Source organism: Ochotona princeps, chromosome 3 (genome assembly GCF_030435755.1).
Source record: "Ochotona princeps isolate mOchPri1 chromosome 3, mOchPri1.hap1, whole genome shotgun sequence".
Taxonomy (NCBI): Eukaryota; Metazoa; Chordata; class Mammalia; order Lagomorpha; family Ochotonidae; genus Ochotona; species Ochotona princeps.
Window position 1 is genome coordinate 53,563,272 of NC_080834.1, and position 18,667 is coordinate 53,581,938.

The 18,667-nt window shown below is 34.3% G+C and overlaps 1 protein-coding gene across 1 annotated transcript in view; it reads right to left on the reverse strand.

Annotated features, from left to right (window-relative positions):
* The window catches only part of ROBO1 (roundabout guidance receptor 1), a 404,089-nt gene that overhangs the window by 74,417 nt on the left and 311,005 nt on the right, over positions 1-18,667 (reverse strand). Inside the window, exons 7-8 of the mRNA XM_058661768.1 lie at positions 12,309-12,433; positions 10,386-10,557 (exon numbers count right to left, since the gene is read on the reverse strand). Of these exons, the coding sequence (XP_058517751.1) occupies positions 10,386-10,557; positions 12,309-12,433 (297 nt within the window). The remainder of the gene's footprint in view (positions 1-10,385; positions 10,558-12,308; positions 12,434-18,667) is intronic.

The window sequence follows — 18,667 nt, forward strand, 5'->3', positions numbered from 1 at the left end:
TAAGTAAAAGAAATAAAATTATGAATATTGAAAAGAAAAGGAAAAGCTCATTGTAGACGGTTTACACAGTTTATACCTAAAAATCTTAAAAATCTATCCACAAACTAATAAAACAAGCAACTTTAGTCAAGTTGCTATACACTAACTTAATACACAAAAATCAATTGGATTATTTGGCACTTGCTCCAAACAATTCAATAATAAAGGTATAATATATAAACAATCACATGAAAAATCACAAAGTAATTCATATACAAATCTACCAATGTATGACCAAGACCTCTACCATGACAACTACAAAAATATTGTTGCGAAAAACTAAAGAATGTCAAACAGTCAAAGACCCACACTGTTGGTGTTAATTCTCCAATTATTCAATAACCCGAGCAAAATAAAAATTACAGCAGATTTTATTTCTTATGCTTTTATACATGTGGAGTTTATGAAGTTATTCTTAAGAGGAAATACAATAGCAAATATAAAAGAAGAAAATCAAAGATTTCTCATGAGCATATCACACATTTTATAGAAATGATCATATATTAAACCTCAAAAAATTCCCACAAATTTAGAAACACAAAAAGCCTACCATGTATCTTTGCTGACCACAAAGGAATAAAAGTGAAATTGAACAAAAAGAGCAATAATATATACACAAACACATGGAAATTAGCAAACATATTACTGAATAATCAATGGGTCACTGAAAAAAAATTTTAAAATATAAAAAACTTAAATAAGTAAAAATGAAAACAGAACATGTCAAAACCGAAGAGCGAAAGCAGAATTAGGAAACAAGTATATAACATTAAGTGCTTTTACTGGGAAGAGAAGATATTTTGCAATATACATCTCTAGTCCAAAGAACTGTTAAATACGCCATGACAACAGGATTTTAGATTTTCTACCATTATAATGCCATGATAGCAGACTGCTGTACTTATGACCATTGCTGAAGGAGTATATTATTGTAATAGCATGGAAGGAAATAGTGTGTGTGTATATGTGTGTGTGTGTGAGGGGGGGGAGAATGGGAAAGAATGAAGGGGAGGTGGAAGGCGAAAAACTTACATCTATAAAACCATATCATAGGAAATAGTAATAATAAATGACATTAAGTACTTATAAAGAGAAAGGAGAAAAATGTTTCAAATAAACAATTTAATAATGACTCTCCAAGACAAGAAACAAGAAAACAAGCAAGAAACCAAACCTAAAAGTAGCAGAAAACAAGAAATAAAAAATGATTTGGTCAGAAATAAATGAAACTTAAACAGACAAAACTACACAAGACCAACAAAACAGGGGCAGGTTTTTATTGAAAACGCAGATTTACAGAGGAGAGACAGATTTGTCATTCGCTGGTTCACTTGCTAAATGTCCACAACACCAATGCTGAGCCAATCTGAAGCCAATAGCCAGGAACTTCTTCTGAGACTCACGCATGGGTGCAAGGTCCCAGGTTCCCAGGCTGTCCTTGACTGCTATCCCAGACCACAGGCAGAGAGCTGTCAGAGAAGTGGAGCAGCTGGGACATGAACTGAGACCTATATGTGATCTTGGTGCTTGCAAGGGGAGGATCAGCCAATCGTGCCAAATGTGCCAACCCCAGCAAAAGCACTTTTTAAAAGGTAAGAAAATAGTCAAACATTTAACCAGACTAACAAAGAAAAAAAAATAGAGGGAAAAAAAAGTTCAAGTAATAAAAAATAGAGATGAAAAAGGAGACATTATAACCACTGAAATACAAAGGATAAGAAACTGCAATGGAAAATTACACTGGAAAAACCTGAAGTGATGGATAAACTGGATACATATAACCTACCAAGGTTAAATCAGCAACATGCAGAAAATTGAAACAGATGAATAATAAGCAGTGAGATTGAACCAGTAATTAAAAGTATTCAATAAGCTATTACCTGATAGCTAGACTGCTAAATTCTACAGAACATTCCCTGAAGGATTATCCCCAATATTTTCCAAAATATTACAAAATATTGAACAGCATGAATCTTTGCCCAAGTATTTCATGAGGCCAGCATGATGCTAATGACAAATTCAAAATGAAAACTACAGACTTAACTCCTTAATGAACATAGCTGCAAAAATTCTGAACAAAATCCTAACAAATAGAATGCAAAATCACACAAAAATATTAGACATTATGATCAAGTAGAATTTACCCCAGGGATGTAAGGATAGCTGAGCACTCAAAAATCAATATATGTTACAAATCACATAATTGGGGCTCACACTGTGGTACAGTGGGTTCCGGAATAACCTGAAACACTGGCATTCTACATGGGCTCTGGTTCCACTCCTGGCTGCTCCACTTCCAACCCAGCTAATGTGATTTGGAAAGCAGCAGAGAATGGCCCAAGTGCTTAGTCCCCTGTCAACCACATGGGAGGCCTGGATGAGCCTCCTAAGTTGTGACTTTGGACTGGCCTATCCCTGGCTGCTGCAGTCATTTGGGGAGTGAGCAAGTGAATGCAAGATCTCTCCTTTTTCAATAACCCCATAATTCAAGTAACTAAATCTCTCATAAATACACAAATAAAGAGAATGTAGAACAAAAAGAATATGGTGAGCTCAACAGATACGCACACTTCACTTAACAAGATTCAACATCCTTCCTTACCAAAAAAAAAAAAAAAAAAATACCTCACAAACTGGGTAAAGAAGGAACACACACCTCAACATTCCTAAGATTATATATATAAAAAACCAAAAGCCAATATAATGCCAAATGTGCAAAATCTTGAAAGTGTTTCTGCTCAGATCTGTAGTAATACAAAGATGAAAACTTTTATCACTTTTATTCAATATAATATTAGAAGTGTTAACAAAGGTGGTTAGAACATAGAAAGCAATAAAGGGTATCAAATTGGAAAGGATGAAGTAAAAATATCCAGGTTTGCAGATGACAAGATGTCACACATGGAACAAACCTAATTACTTCACCAAAAATTGATAGAGCTGAAAAACTGATTCAGTAAAATTGCAAGTTACAAAACAGACACAAAAACTGGTAGCTTTTCTATATGCTAAAATGAAATTTTAAAAAATTTCATTTATGAGAGCTCCACCAAAATAAATCTAACTAAAGAAGCGAAAGATCTCTACAATCAAAATTCTTAAATATTGATGAATTAAATCATCAAGGACACAAAAAATGGAAATTCATGCAAATGGATTGAAAGAATTAAAATTATCAAAATGTTTGCAGATTCAATGTAATTGCTATCAAAATGAGCTATTTTATATATATATACATATATACATATTAATGAATAGGCAGAGTTAGAGAGAGAGAATAAAAAAGGGAAGGACAGGTAGAGATCTTCTGGCTGTTGGTTCACTCCCCAAATGGCCTACAGCGGGCCAAACCAGTTCAGTCTGAAGCCAGGATCCAGCATCTTCAACATGATGTCCCTCATGGTTACAGGCACCTGACAACCTGGGCCATCTTTTACTATCTTTCTAAATGCATTAGCAAGGAGCTGAATCAGAAGTGGACTAGCCAGGATTTCAACCAGCAACCATTTGGGGGCCGATGCCTCAGGTGGAGGTTTAAAATGCTATGCCATAATGCTGGCTCTAAATGACAGCTTTTACAGAATTGGAAAAAACAGTCTTAAAATTTATGTGGAAGTCCTGGTGCAATGGCCTAGTATCTTAAGTCCTCGCTTTGAATGCACCAGGATCCCAAATAGCCGCTGGTTCTAATCTTGGCGGCCTCACTTCCCATCCAGCTCCCTGCGTGTGGCCTGATAAAGCAGTCGAGCACGGCCCAAAGCCTTGGGATCCTGCACCCGTGTGGGAGACCCAGAAGAAGCTCCTGGCTCCTGGCTTCAGACTGGCTCAGTTCCAGCCTTTCCGGCTGCTTGGGGAGTAAACCACTGGATGGAAGATCTTCCCTCTCTGTCTCTCCTCCTCTATGTATAACTGCCTTTCCAATAAAAATAAATAAATTTTAAAAATCATGTGAAATTACAAAAGACCCAGACTAGGGAAAGTTATCCTGAGCGGGGGAGGAGGTGGTGAGGGGTGGGAGGACCAAGCTGGAGGCATATACATTACAAAGCTATAGTAATTAAAATAGCACAAAACTGACACATGGATCAATGTAACACAACAGAGAACACAGAAATCAATCCTCATTCAGTCAACTTATTTTTGACAAAAGTGTCCAAATCAGACGGTGGAGAAGAGATAATCTATTCAATAGGTGATTTGGGCAAAATTGGATGTATAGGTGTAGACGATTCTTATCATCCACCATATGCAAAAGTCAACTCAAGATGGGCCAGTGATCCAAATTATGACGTGAGACCATGAAATTGCTAGAAGAAAATAAAGGGAAAACATTTCAAGTTGCAAGTGTTTCAGCACAACAAAGGAAAATATCAGCAGAATGAAGAAACACCCAACTGAATAGAAAACTATTTACAGCTACCTACACGAACAAAGATTAATATCAACAACATGTCAGCAACTCAAACAACTCTACAGCATAAAAAGAAATATGACCAACAAATGTAGCCATTAGGGAAATGCTGATCAAAACAACAGTGAGTTATCACCTCATCCCTATCAGAGTGATGATTATTTAAAACACTGAAATAAGAAATACTGGTGAAGATGTGGAGAAAGGATGAATTCTCATACACTGATGACTATAATTTAACTTAGTGCAGCCACTGCAGAAAATAATCTGGAGGTTTCTTTAACATCTAGAAGAAATGAGATCTCCGAGTTGGCTGCATAGAAGGGAGACACACTAATTGTTCACAGTGAAAGATTCCAGTGAAACAAAGGAAGGGTCATGTTCCCGAGAGATAGTTGGAATGAAATTTTCAGTTGTGATCATACAAACTAGAATAGAATATAGACTCTACAGAGCAGTGCAGACAGCGTTGGTTAATGCAGCAGCTGGTGGCCAGCAGGGCACGGCTGCCATCTTCCAGCAGCAGGATAAAAGGACGCATAGCAACCTGTACATGGCAGGTGATTTTGTCTGAGGGAGATCTCTGCTTGCTCATTGACTTTGTAGCTGACAGGGGCAGGGTATTGATTTCTCTCTATGACAGGAGGCCATATTGCCTCCATCTCTTCCATCCTCCAAAGCACAGGACTCAGTTTGCTGAGACATATCTTCAGTTGGATTCAATTAAAGGACTGTGGGAATACCTGCTGTAAGCTGTGAGCATTTCTCCAAGCTACAGAGGCACATTTCTTGTTTTACTTACTTATTTATTTATTGTGTATTTATTTATTGGAAAGTCAGATATACAGAAAGAAGGAGAGAGAGAGAGATCTTCCATCCGATCATTCTCTCCCCAAGTGGCCGCAACAGCTATAGCTGCGCCATTCCAAAGCTAGGAGTCAGGAACCAGGAGTTTCTTCTGGGTCTCCTACATGGAGGTAGGCTCCCAAGGCTTTCGAGTGTCCTATACTGCTTTCCCAGGCAGGAAGGGCTAAGTAACTCCCCCAAAGAAACACAATATACACTAATACAGGACTGTGGGGACTGGGAGATGGACAAAATGATTGAAAAGGAATTCATGTTTCCCTTACATGAAGTAAGGAAATCATGATATAGATGAAATTCTGCAAGAAGATAGTACACTGAATAAAAATCAAACCTAAATATTAGAAACTAAGAATTACACATATTTCAAATGAAAACACAGTAGAAAGTCTTAACAGATTAAGTTTGGCAGAAGAGCACTGAGTTAGAAGACCATGTTTTTCAAAATCTTTCTGTCAAATGAAAAGGAAAAGAAAAATAGAAAACTTCAGGTGTTCAAGATCCAGGTGAATACCATTAAGTGACCAAATGTTATGTCTTAGGAGTTCCTGAATCTACGGAAAAACAATGGCTCAGAAAACTCCCCTAGCTTGCAAGATATGGAAATGAGAATACAAGAAGTGCACCTTTAAAGGGTCCTCTGTTTGGCTGATGGCAGATTACTCAATACAAACACTGTGAAGACTAGGTGGGAAGGCAGAGATACAGCACAAGGTACTTCCAATCTGGAAAACTTAACCCAGTGAAGTTCTCGTTAATAAACGAAGGCAAAGAGAGTCGTTCAAAGATAAGCAAAAATTAAAAGATGATGCCACCACCTGGCCAACCTAACAGATGATACTGAAATATGCACTACATTCAAAAATGGAGAGAGATAATAAGCATAATGACAGAAGGTAAAGGCAGAAAACTTTTGTCAAAAATAGGATCCCAAATAAGTAACATTTATAGAAAAATAGCAGAACAGAGTCATTATTTATGAGTAACAACCTTAAATGTAAAGAGACTAAATTATTCAAATAAAAGATATACAGAAGTTTAACACAATGAAAACATGAGCAGGTATGAGGGTCACACAAAATACACTTAGGCAATAAAATTTCCCAAATGCTCTGGAAATATATGAAAAAAAAAAAGATATTCCATGAATATGGAAATCAAAAGCAAGCAAAGAAAGCTTTTTTAAAAACTTTATCACAAAGTTTTTAAAAGAAACATAAGGTAATTGTGTCAAATTAAGGGATCAATTTAAGAACAAGATGTGGCTATAGTAAATGCATAGGCACCCAATGCTAGGGCATCCAGTCATTTAAAGCAAAAGCACTACCAAAAAAATACAAAAAAAATCAACAAACAACAGAGCTGATAAATACTATCAATCCAATGGATCTAACAAACATATACAAATCCAGATGCAGAATACGCATAGTCTCTTTATCAGTGCATAGGACACTCTGTAGGCCTTCAGATAGTCCCAAGAAATTGAAAATAATTAACCTCATGTCATGTATCTCTTCTTATCACAATGGAATGAAGCTGAAAATCAACAACATAAAGCATTCTAGAAAATACATAAATACACACCGATTGAACAACATGGCCCTGAATCACAGCCATACAATAAATTCAACACAACAGAGATAAATAAAATCATTGAAATGAATAAAAATGACAACAAAGCATATCAGAACTTGTGGGATATGTCTAAAAAAAGTTGTGTTAAGAGGAAAGTTTCAGGAATTACTGTCTATCTCAAGAAATAGAAAATATATCAAATTAACTAAAGATGAATCAAGAATCTAGAAAAATAAAACTCACTAAATACAAAATTAGTATGAGAAAAGAAATAATACAAATTAGAAAAGAAATACCCAAAAGTAAAACAAAATATAAAAGAGCAGGTGAAATTAAGCATTGATTTTTGGAAAAAAAAAAAAAAAAAAACACAACTTGACACACCATTGGCACAGCTAACCAAAAAAGGAAAGAAAACTCAAATAATAAAATCAGAGATTAACCAGGAGACACAACTGAAACTACAGAAGCTAAAAGAAAGATCAGAATTAAAAAAAAAAATAGCTATATTTTAAATAGTTGGGAGATTTAGAACACATGGATTTCTGGGTACGTACCATTTACATAACTGAGGCAAGAAAATATGGACAACCTGAACAGACCCAAAATTAAGGGTGATATTGAATCAGTAATAATAATAGTTATAAAAACTATCAACAAAAAAAATCCCACAACTGGATGACTTCAATGCTGAATTCTACCAAACCTTTAAAGAATTACTAATCCTAATTCATCTTAAACTATTCAAAATAACTAAAAGTGAGGGAATTCTCTGAAACTGTATTGCCTGGTATTACCTCAATTCCAAAATTAAGAAAAAATATAACAGAAAAAGGCGGATATCGACCAATATCCTTGATGAACACAGATTCAAAAATCCTCAATACCACACTAACTAGTGTGATATAATAAGTCAAATAGATCATCAACTTTAAGCCAAGTGGGATTTATCCCAGGGATGGAAGGATATTTCAACGTTTATAAATCAATAAATATGATACTTATTGAATTAACACAACAAAATATAAAATATATGAGCATTTCAATAGGTGTAGAAAAGTATTTGACAACATACAATATCCTTCATGATGAAAGTCTTAAGGAAATTGTGTACAGAGAGAACATATCTCAAACTATCAAAGCAGTAAGTGAAAACACCACAGCCAGCATCATACTTAATGACAAAACACCAGAAGCATTTCCACTAAGACCCCGAAACAGACAAGGATGGCCACTTCATCATTTGTATTCAATATAGTTCTTGAAATTTTAGGGCTTCACTCAGAGACTATCGCAATTCATAGAATTAGGAAAAATTGTGGGGTATAAAAACAATACACAAATATGAATATCATTTGTATTTAGACACAATGCTATGGCTGAGAAAGAACCAGTACACTTTTTTCATTTCAAAATAACCATAAAATTTTAAATACTTTGCCAGAAATGTAACAAAAGACCTCTAAAGAATTGGAGTACTTTAGGGAGATACATAGAACATGCACAGGAAAAAAATGGCAGAATAGTAGAATTAAAATGCCCATACTTTCCAAAACGATTTGTAGGTTCAATATAATATGAATTAAATTACCAGGGACATTCATTTCAGATCAGGAACAAATAATCCTAAATTTCATATGGAAATCCAAGAGACCCTGATTATGTAAGACAATCTTAAACCATTAAAAGCAAAGCTAGAGACATCACAAGAAAAACTAACAATCTAATATGCACTTGTAGCTTTGAAAATAGTGGCTTAAACTCTTTTACCACAATGATGGCTCCTATAATTTAATTATACATATAATATTTGTGAAAGTACTTTAAACAGTAGGTTGTTAGCACACAGAACACTTCATTGTTGTTTGCAGGGAAGGGACACAGGTCACTGATGGAAAGTGTCCGAAGCTGGGTTGATGCGGAGAAAACACCTTCCCCTGGTAGTTTGGAAGGACTTCCTCCTGGCTTGCAGGAGGGATTCCCTGCCTTTGGCACACAGCCACCAGGGCACACAAACTGTGGCATACAAAATCTGAATTGGGTTTTATGTCTCCTTCTTCCTCTCTGTCTGCCTTCAGCATAGACCTACCTTCCTTGCATCCAGAGACCTGCTGGGACCTGACCCACCAATATTTGTTACCAGTATGACAGGCAATCTGGACTTCAAGGAGACCCCACTGAGCTGGTCTCCCTCAAAAGTGCAATGGTTCCTTTTCTAGATTGTCGATCTTTGATCAGGCATTATGCCATTTTCATTTCATTTTCTGAAAGTCAGGGTCGGCTTGTGACAAGTTGTTAAACAACATGCTAAATGTGAAGTGTCAACCCTCACTCTAAAGTTCCCCTTTTTAGAGCATCGGATGAGGACTTCATTGGGTTTTACAGTGGCTTTCAGATGTTGGTAGTCTATTGAGGAGGGAGTTGAAGGTAGTTGTGTACTGTTCACGACTGTGCCTGTGTCCTGCCTGAAATACCATGATTGCTTAGGAAAATAAACCTTAGCTGGATAGAGTTTGGCTTAGAAAACAAACAAAAAAAAGGAAGTAGTGGCTTAAACTCTTTTGCCACAATGATGGCTCCTATAATTTATTAATTATACATATAATATTTGCGAAAGTACTTTAAAAAGTAAGTTGAAAACTGAAACAAAATATAAATCCATTATGGTATGAAAAAGCTTTTAAATGTTATAGAAGGATCCATCAGAAAGTTCATGAAAATTATAAAAATACAGGAGTTATGAAAAATTGCATATGGATTTAGATTTTGCACAATTATTAAATTTATTTTTATTTTATTCCCATGAACTTTTTCAAGTCCTCTTCTATATGTTTGTGTCTCTTATGAATGTACACATGTATGTATAGGTATGTATATATAATGCATATGTATACATACTAAAATACAAACAAGCATGACATACATAGTTACATATATGGTACATATTTCATATATGTCTATTTAATAACTTTATATGTATTTTTTCTTCTCCTGTTCCATATTCTTCCTTGTGCTTTGGAGATTTTCTTCAGTGTCATGTTTATTTAACTTATTTGGCATTAATTGATCATATTTAAGGGGAATGATAAACAGAGTAGTATCACATTACTAAGGAAAGCTTGCTAACTATCAAGAATGATCACGAGTTTGGAGTTGCATTATGCTGGCTTTCCAGACACCTAATCTCGTAATTCAGAGCACATTGGGAAATGGTAATTCAAAGAGAGATTGCAAAATTACTGCTTCCTGAAATCCAGCAACATGCCCATGTACAGCTACTCAATATTTACTTGTGTGACTGGATGTCAAGGATTTTTATACAATAGAGTCAAGCTGAACTGCAAATAATTTTAGATCTATTCTATCAATAACCTCTTTGGTTTTATACTGAAATGGCCATAAGGAGGAATGTAGAGTTGGAGATAAACATATACCAGCATTCTTTTTAGAAGATAAAACAAATTTGGACATTTCAAAATAAAATGCTTTACTTTACCATCAGTAACTTCCAAATATGCTTTTGTGATGATACTTCCGGCAACATTTAAAGTCTGGCAGATGTAATATCCAACATCAGATCGCTGAACATTCGTAATAGTAAGGTCACCAGTCTGGGAGACTGAGAACCGGCTGGAGGACTGTGGAGGTTGGTATGAGAAAAGCAGATTCTAGAATCCAGAATTTGGGAAGGAAAGAACAAAAATAGGTTAATTGCCAAATTCATTCCATTATTTTGGCACTGGTAATATATACATTTATAAATACATGTATAAATGTATACACACAAGAGATATGCAAGAACTAGTTAGATATTCTTTCACCATATGCCCATATATATGGATAAGAACTTATAAAAATATACATAACCATGCATTACACAGAGATGGCAGCACATTTTAAGAATTATGCCATAAGCTGTGAATATCACAGTGTAATTAACAAAAAATATGTTGCATTATGACATCCTCAGGTGATATACTCCAATGTATATATATATATATATATATATATATATATATATATATATATATATGTGTGTGTGTGTGTGTGTGTTATACACATAAAGATTTAGGAAAAATTGAATTACATCATTAAACCAAACCAAACCCAAAATATTTAAAAAAATTTGAACTATATTACGGATGACTCAAATGGGTCACTTAAATAAAGTATATTAACTACTTGCAGTGAATTAACTATCACAATACAGTTTTTTATATAAGATACTGCTAATTTCTTTCTATTAAAGTATTTTGTTCTACCTATTTTTAATTTACTGTCATCAAATTAAATTCTTTGGGGTCAAATGTATTATTATAGAATTCATGAAGATATCAGAACTGAAATACACATTCACCAAATCAGTATTTGCCTATAAAAATGAAATTGATGGCACTGCCTAGAAAAAAGGTTGAGTTTGGTAACCAAACTTCCAAATTGCTATTCATAAGAGCACATTAGGAGTGAAAACCTGAAACAAAACACTCAAGAATAAGTGAAGCAAGTATAAGAGAGGTCAGAAATAAAAGATAGGGGCTGATGTTACGGCATAGTGGATCATATAAAGATTTGGATTGAGTCCCAACATTTCCAATTCCCATCCAGCTCCCTGTTGATCCACATGGAAAAGCACCCAGAAGGAGCTCCAGGCTCCCGCATCTGCCCAGATGCAGCTCTGTCCACTGCAGTCATTTGAGGCGTGAGCTAGTGGATTTAAGACTTCCTGAAATCTTTTCTTCAAAAGGTTTTTCAAGCCTTTTCATTTTAATAAATAGAAAAAGGTAAAGGGAAATGTTTTACCTTATTGAAGGATGGAAGTCATTAAGAGGTGAGATAAACATGTATTTTTACATTTCTTACTTGTTAAACCAGAGCCAGGTAATGAATTTAGGGTTTAAAAAAGAATAAACTCCATATTCTAGTTTCAGTATCTACAGAAAACTTGTGTCCATAAAACATCCAAATTATAGGATTTATTGGTTATCAAGAATCACATGTTAGTTTTCAAACACAATATGCTGAACATGATATGGTAGCCATGTGAAGGAGAATTTCATATAGTTAATGATTCAAAATACACTCATATTTCTGATGTTTTCAGCAAAATTCCACTGAATAATTATCACCTATCTTTTAAACTGCATAAAACCTCTCCTCTATGTAATCCCAGATTTCTAAATAGCAGAAATTGTAAATGAAGTATGTTTAAGTAAAAACATTTTTTTAATCTGAATTGGAAATATAAAACTACATGATAACGATTTCTATAAACTACCCCGGGTTCCAGACCCCATGTTTATACAGTGAGTGATTTCTCAGTTCTTTTAATATGACAGCTGTGTGAAGCAGTAAAATGTTGGCATTTCTTTTCATATACTGGCCACTTCTTATTGACTGAAACATGAGTAAAAGGTCATACCTGACTCCCCTCTCGCCTCCAAAAAATGGCTGGTTGAGGGTTTCCGGTTGCTTCACACTGGAAAGTCACAGTTCGTCCCAATGCAACAACTTGGTCTCGAGGTTTCACCACAAAATGTGGAGGCTCTAAAAGAGATGGAGCATTAGCCAGTTTAAATATGACAATATGAAACTCGATATTCTACCTTTGTCTATACCTATAATTCCAGGATGTACTTAAATAGCTGAATGTGTAACTCGTAACTGTTACTAAAGGACTGTACTACTGTGGCAGGAGAAAAGAGGAGGGAGGAAGGAGGGGGGAACGGGGAATCTGTATACATATAGAACTGTAACATGGTAAATAATAAAACTAATTTTTAAAAAAGATGAAGCAAATTTCAGTAAACTAGTAGCAACTAGTTACTGTCCTAATTGACATGATTTCTTGTTGTATCAAGTGTGGCCTTTATTCTGTCCAAGGTGCTATACACAATAGCAACACTATACAAATTCACACACTTAAATAGAAAGGAAATGCTTAAGAACATATATAAGGAATGAATTAGCTGAGCTGTTTTTGAGTTTTATTATTTATTGCTTCATCTTCCACTGTTAAACTTCATATTTAAAGCAATTTATTGAGCTACAATTTGACCCTTCAACCTTCAGAGTGCACCTGAAACTCGTATGAATAAATATTATCTTTTTTTAATTTAGAATTGCTTAAAGGTGAATGAACTTTAATCATACACAGAAGGATCTGAAAATATAGCCAGGTTCTAAAATTACTTTAATTTATCTCAAAAGCTCCTGAAATGCTACCATACAAATTATAGCCATTTAAAATCTTCAGTTCAATTACTTGAATAGAAATAAATTTAGAGCAGTGGTGGAGTCGAATACCTCCTTCATTTACATAGGCAAGGGCATGTTCAAACAGAATATACATGGAAATGAGGGCAAATTTGAAACATCTGCTCATCCTGACATTATAAATACTGCCAGCTTTGCTCAAACTGTTTGATTTATACAGACTTAAATGGCTACTTCATCCAATAGTAAATAGAGTGTCAGAAAATTGTGTCAGTTACACGCCACTCAAAGGCAGCTGGAATCATAAGGTGCGCCGGAGGAGCCACCCCGGAAAAAAAAATGCTTGTTTTTGGCACAATCCTGTGTAAGTTTTTACCTACTGTTTACACTGTTCAAATCTATTTCTTATCAGCTATCTGAAACACCTAATTATTCTGTCTTGTACCAACAGAAGTGAAGCGGCGTGTCAAGCCAGACGGTTAAGTTCATACAGGATAGCATTGTTCTAATCCACCTTGAAGTCTCTCCCACTATTTCTAACCTTTTCTGTGAATGTTATTTTCAGCTACTTCTGTCAGTGACTTACTTTAGCTCTTTAAAGTGAGTACAAAGCAAAAATTAAATTCAGATTATGTCTAATAATTGTACTACTCTGCCAGAGTATGCTTTCTCTGTTATTGAGGTACAGTATTAAAATCTATTACTCAGACCCAGTGGTAGCCTAGTGGCTACAGTCCTTGCCTTGCAGCGCTGGAATCCCATGTGGGGGCCAGTTTGTGTCCTCAATGCGCCACATTCCATCCAGCTCCCTGCCTGTGGCCTGGGAAAAGAGTGACAAACGGCCCAAGGCCTGGGCACCCTGCACTCACATGGGAGTCCGGCAATAGGCTCCTGGCTCCTGACTTTGGATCAGCACCAAGTGGTCAGAAGATCTTTCTCTGTCTCTCCTTCATGTATTTCTGCCTTTTCAATAAAAATAAATAAATCTTTCAAAAAAGATATTTTTCTTTTAATGAATCATTTTTTGGTGCACCTCATCTAATAGAGATCAATCCTTTATTCAGGACTCTTGAATACATAAGTTATAAAGGGACATTATAGGTTATTTAATATGCAATTCGTGATATATATATATATATATATATATATATATATATATGATTAAAAATTCAAACTCCTTTTAAAAACCAAAATGTAAAGTGATTTGTCTACAAGTACATATTGGCAGAACTGAATAAAGTAATTAGATTGTTCAACTTCTAGATTAGTGTGTTTTCTTCTATGACCTTATTTTCAAAAATTGAGGTTTTGTAGAAATTATACCATTTGACTAGAAAATTACAGATCTGAAAAATCAGGTCAAATGCTTTCAAATGTCCTTTAACTTATAGAGAAAAAATACAAAGTTAAGCCATGCAGTTGAAGTTCAATTTGGTAACACTGAAGTTCCAGTTTATAATTTTTTCAAAAACTGTGATTGTAATTGAGTGGCACACTCATGAATTTAGCAAACGCTGTCATTACATAGGCAAAATAATAGGCAAGTGCACTAGTGTTCAGGGGTTTTCCCTCCATTCAGTGGCATTCTATCCCTTGGTTAAGGGACAGAATAATTGATAGAGAAATCATACCAAGAAATTGAAGGCATTGACTGGGTAATAAACTAAATCCAGACTAGAATTTGGTTTGTGTCAATGAAAGAAAATCAAATGATTAATTAGATGGGTGGGAGAATATGACTTTCCAACATGCAGGGAACCTGAGTAGGAAAATATAAATGTTCAAACCACTTAGTCAAGTAAACCTTCGGGTGGTCTCTTTCCTAAATCTTAGAAACATGTCTAAGAATATGTGCCGGAACCTGTGTTTCTTTAATAAAATGCCAGCTCTCCCCAAACCTCAAAGACTTATTTGGGAACAAGCAATACAAACCCTTTTGCTAACTACATTTATCCGGGAGCAATCATTCCGCACAGGATATTTACCTGGAAATGAATTTAGTATATTTTGTAGGCTATTCTCAAGCCAACATCAACAGTGATATCAGCCACAAGAGATGTCTTAGCCATATCTTTTAAATAAAAATCTCCTGTGTACATTTATAAAATATCAAGTTTAGATAACTCTTGGGAAAAGTTTAAAGGACTAATTATGATTCTATTTATCAATCTGTCATCATTATGTATCATATTTACTTACTTGATATTTGCAATATGCATGGATGCTTTTTAACGCTTAAACTTGCTAACATCAAGGATACATAGTCATGTTACCAATATCACATAAATTCAAGGTTTGGTGAAAAATTAGACAAAGAAGCAAAAAGACTCATTCCTACGTCTACCATGATAATTTGATCACATTGTTTCTTAACATTCTCTAAAATGTCACTTTTACAACCATATAAAATCAATATGTAAATTAGTTTAAGTTATTTAAGTAATCTTTGCCAGTTTAAATTTAAATTACTTCTTATTTTTACTATTGAAAATACTGGTTAAATTAACATCCTTTTCACAAAAACACTCAAGATTATTTCCCAGAGGTAAAATTATAGGGTCTGGAAAACTGCAAAGAACGTAATAGCAGAGCATAGTGAAATTACACTCAGGAATGTTTTTTATCAAGTGATACTCTTGCTAACAGAACCCAGACCGCCTGTTCTACCAAAACACCATAAAACTAAGAACAGTTTTTTCTTAATGTGTATTCTTCAATTATTGAAGTAAAACATTTTCTTCACATACTCTCATTAATGTTGCATTTGTTTTTGATTTTTTTTATATTTTCTTCTTAATTTTAATAGGCTATAATTTGAGGCATTTCTCATATGCAACTTTTAAAAATTCTGTTAACAGTTTGTTCAGGAATTTCTGTCACACAGTACATGTTCAAACATAGTATGCAAATGCTTCCATTTTTATCTCTTAAGTATTTCATTTTTTGTTTTAAACGTTTACTCCTCTTTGATTTTCTGTGTATTTAGACAGCAGTTTTAATAGTTACTTATTCCAAATACTAATTCTTGAACTATCAATCTTTTATTAATAAAAAGTGTCACTTTTACAATATCTTTGTAACCTTTTAGTTTAAAGAATAACAAGAGAGGCTCATTTAGGGTAAACATTATTTCTTTGCAAATCCATTAGCACACTCATACAAAATTGCTAAAAATGTATTCCAATAACCTTATCAGATCAAAGGACACCCCACCCACTCCCAAAGTAAATGCTTAAAAAGTTCATGGCTCTTCATTAAAATGAGGCCAAAGTTTCATTATAACAAATTCGCATAAGCGCTAGACATATCATGTGGTTATTTCTTAAATAAAATGACATTTCATGCACCAAAAGACACATAGAAGTGGAAATGAGTGCAAGAGCAAGCCCTAATCACAGGGCTCTACACCAGCGGGACCTCGGGTGGCTCTGACTGAGCCAGCATCACAAAAACTCAGACATAGATTCATAAACTGACTTGAAATTACCAAAAAATCACTGAATTATATTTAGCCAAGATGGCATGCAATCACTTATTTCATCACTGATTATTGGAGAGAAGAGATAAAAGGATGCAGAACACATATCATTTCATAAGAAACAAGTTAGCAACCCATTACCTTTACTCTTTGTCACAGTTACCCATATTTCCTGCAGACTTTATTCTGTGCAGTCTGTCTTTGTGGCCAATGACAAGTGAAACATGGAGGCTGATTGGTTGAAGGACATGGAAGGGTATGGATGGAAAGGGGAAGAGAAGTTCCAGTCACAGTGACACGGTGATTAGAAGATGGCCAATAAAATGTCAACTTACCAGACCCAACTAAAACAAAAAAAGAAAACATGGAATAAATAAAAATAAAGAAATATAAAATGATTTCAAAAAAGTAATAAGATTTGACTTAACAGTGATACTTCTTAAAAATAAAGATCACATCAATATTTGGATATATGGCTTACAGTATCCACGAACGAACATTTGTTAGCATCTTAAATATTATCATGCATAATTTAAGAAAAAACAGAAATGAATCTTAAAAATCTAATGTGGTTAAGTGTCAGGACTATAATGGATGATAGCTGTACAATTACAGAACAATTTCCGCTGACTTTAATGATGCTACCAGTTGACAGGTTAGATAAGTACATATGTGACAGGTTTAAAAACAGCATAATTTTTAGCTGCTAAGGCTACAAAGAAATCAAAACTGAACATCCTAATCAAAGATAAGGAAGTATTAATTCTCATTTTCCATATGAGATCAAATTCTAATTTCTATTAATCCAGAGCTGCTCATAATTGATAAGCACATAAATTACTCTCAGGTCTGGCAAAAGCACAGCTTCTGATTCTATCAGCAATGTAACCTGAAATTTGCTCCTCATTTATGATCAGAACTTCAGTAGGAAGCCTATGAAATGATGCAATTTCATTTAAATTTTTACAGATATTACCAAGATGCCTAGAAAATAAGTATGAATAAATTATGAGACTGGAGAAAATTGTATGATCCTGTCTGTAAATTATAACTATATTCTGTTTTCAATGCTAAAACTTTGGAGATTTTAATAGAGAAAGCTCAAGTAATACATATTTCAAGAACTAAAAAAGAACATTTTTAAAAATTTCTTTACAACCAAAATGGTTAGTACTCTAAATGCCAAACTTCTTCACCATAGCCCAGTAGTAATACAAAAATAAACTCACCTAAATATATAACCCTTGTATCTCTCATCAAGTCAGAATGAATGATACCCAATATACTTTCTTGTGGTTGAAATGAGTGCCAAGGACTGCTGCTGGGGAATGCTATAGCTATAAAACAGGGACTAACCTTCTCTTGTATGGTTTTACCATATATACAAAATTTAATGGTAATGTTAGCTCACATGTTCCCTAGAACTTAAGCGAAATAAATTCTTACTCATTCAAGTTAGAAAGTGAAAATAACCTCTCATTTACTCAGGGTTTGATGCTTATTATGGCACTCACTACCTGGCTTTCTGGAGTAGAAACCATTAACCGAAGAGATAGGGCATGATTACATTTCTTGACATGTTAAAGATGCTGTCTTTTGAAAAAAGAGAAACCTATTAAGGAACTACAAAGAGCATTTGGGTTAAAAAGAAAAGACAGTAGGGACACTCAGTATGCTTTATTTGAAATAAACATACTAATATGAAATGTTAATAAAGGGGAAGAGTGTGCAAGGTATTTGTAAATTTTTTGTATTACCACCACACAATTTTTTAAATAAATTTAAACCAACTATGCAATGAAATGTTTAAAAATAACTATAAAAAAGAAACACAACAAACTGGTGAAACAGGATTTTGCCTTGAAACACAAAGGAGGTGTGGAATTATCTCATAATCTAAGAGAATAAATTTGGCCTAATTAATTAAGATAAAATCCGGAACCCAGGAGACTGGGGAAATGTTTTAATTAACATAAATAACTTAAAATTTCTTTAAATGATTAAAAAACATACAATAACAGGAAATAAGTAATTTATTAGTAAATTATCCTTTGAAATCTCAAAAGTACAGGCAGGTGTTTGGTGCA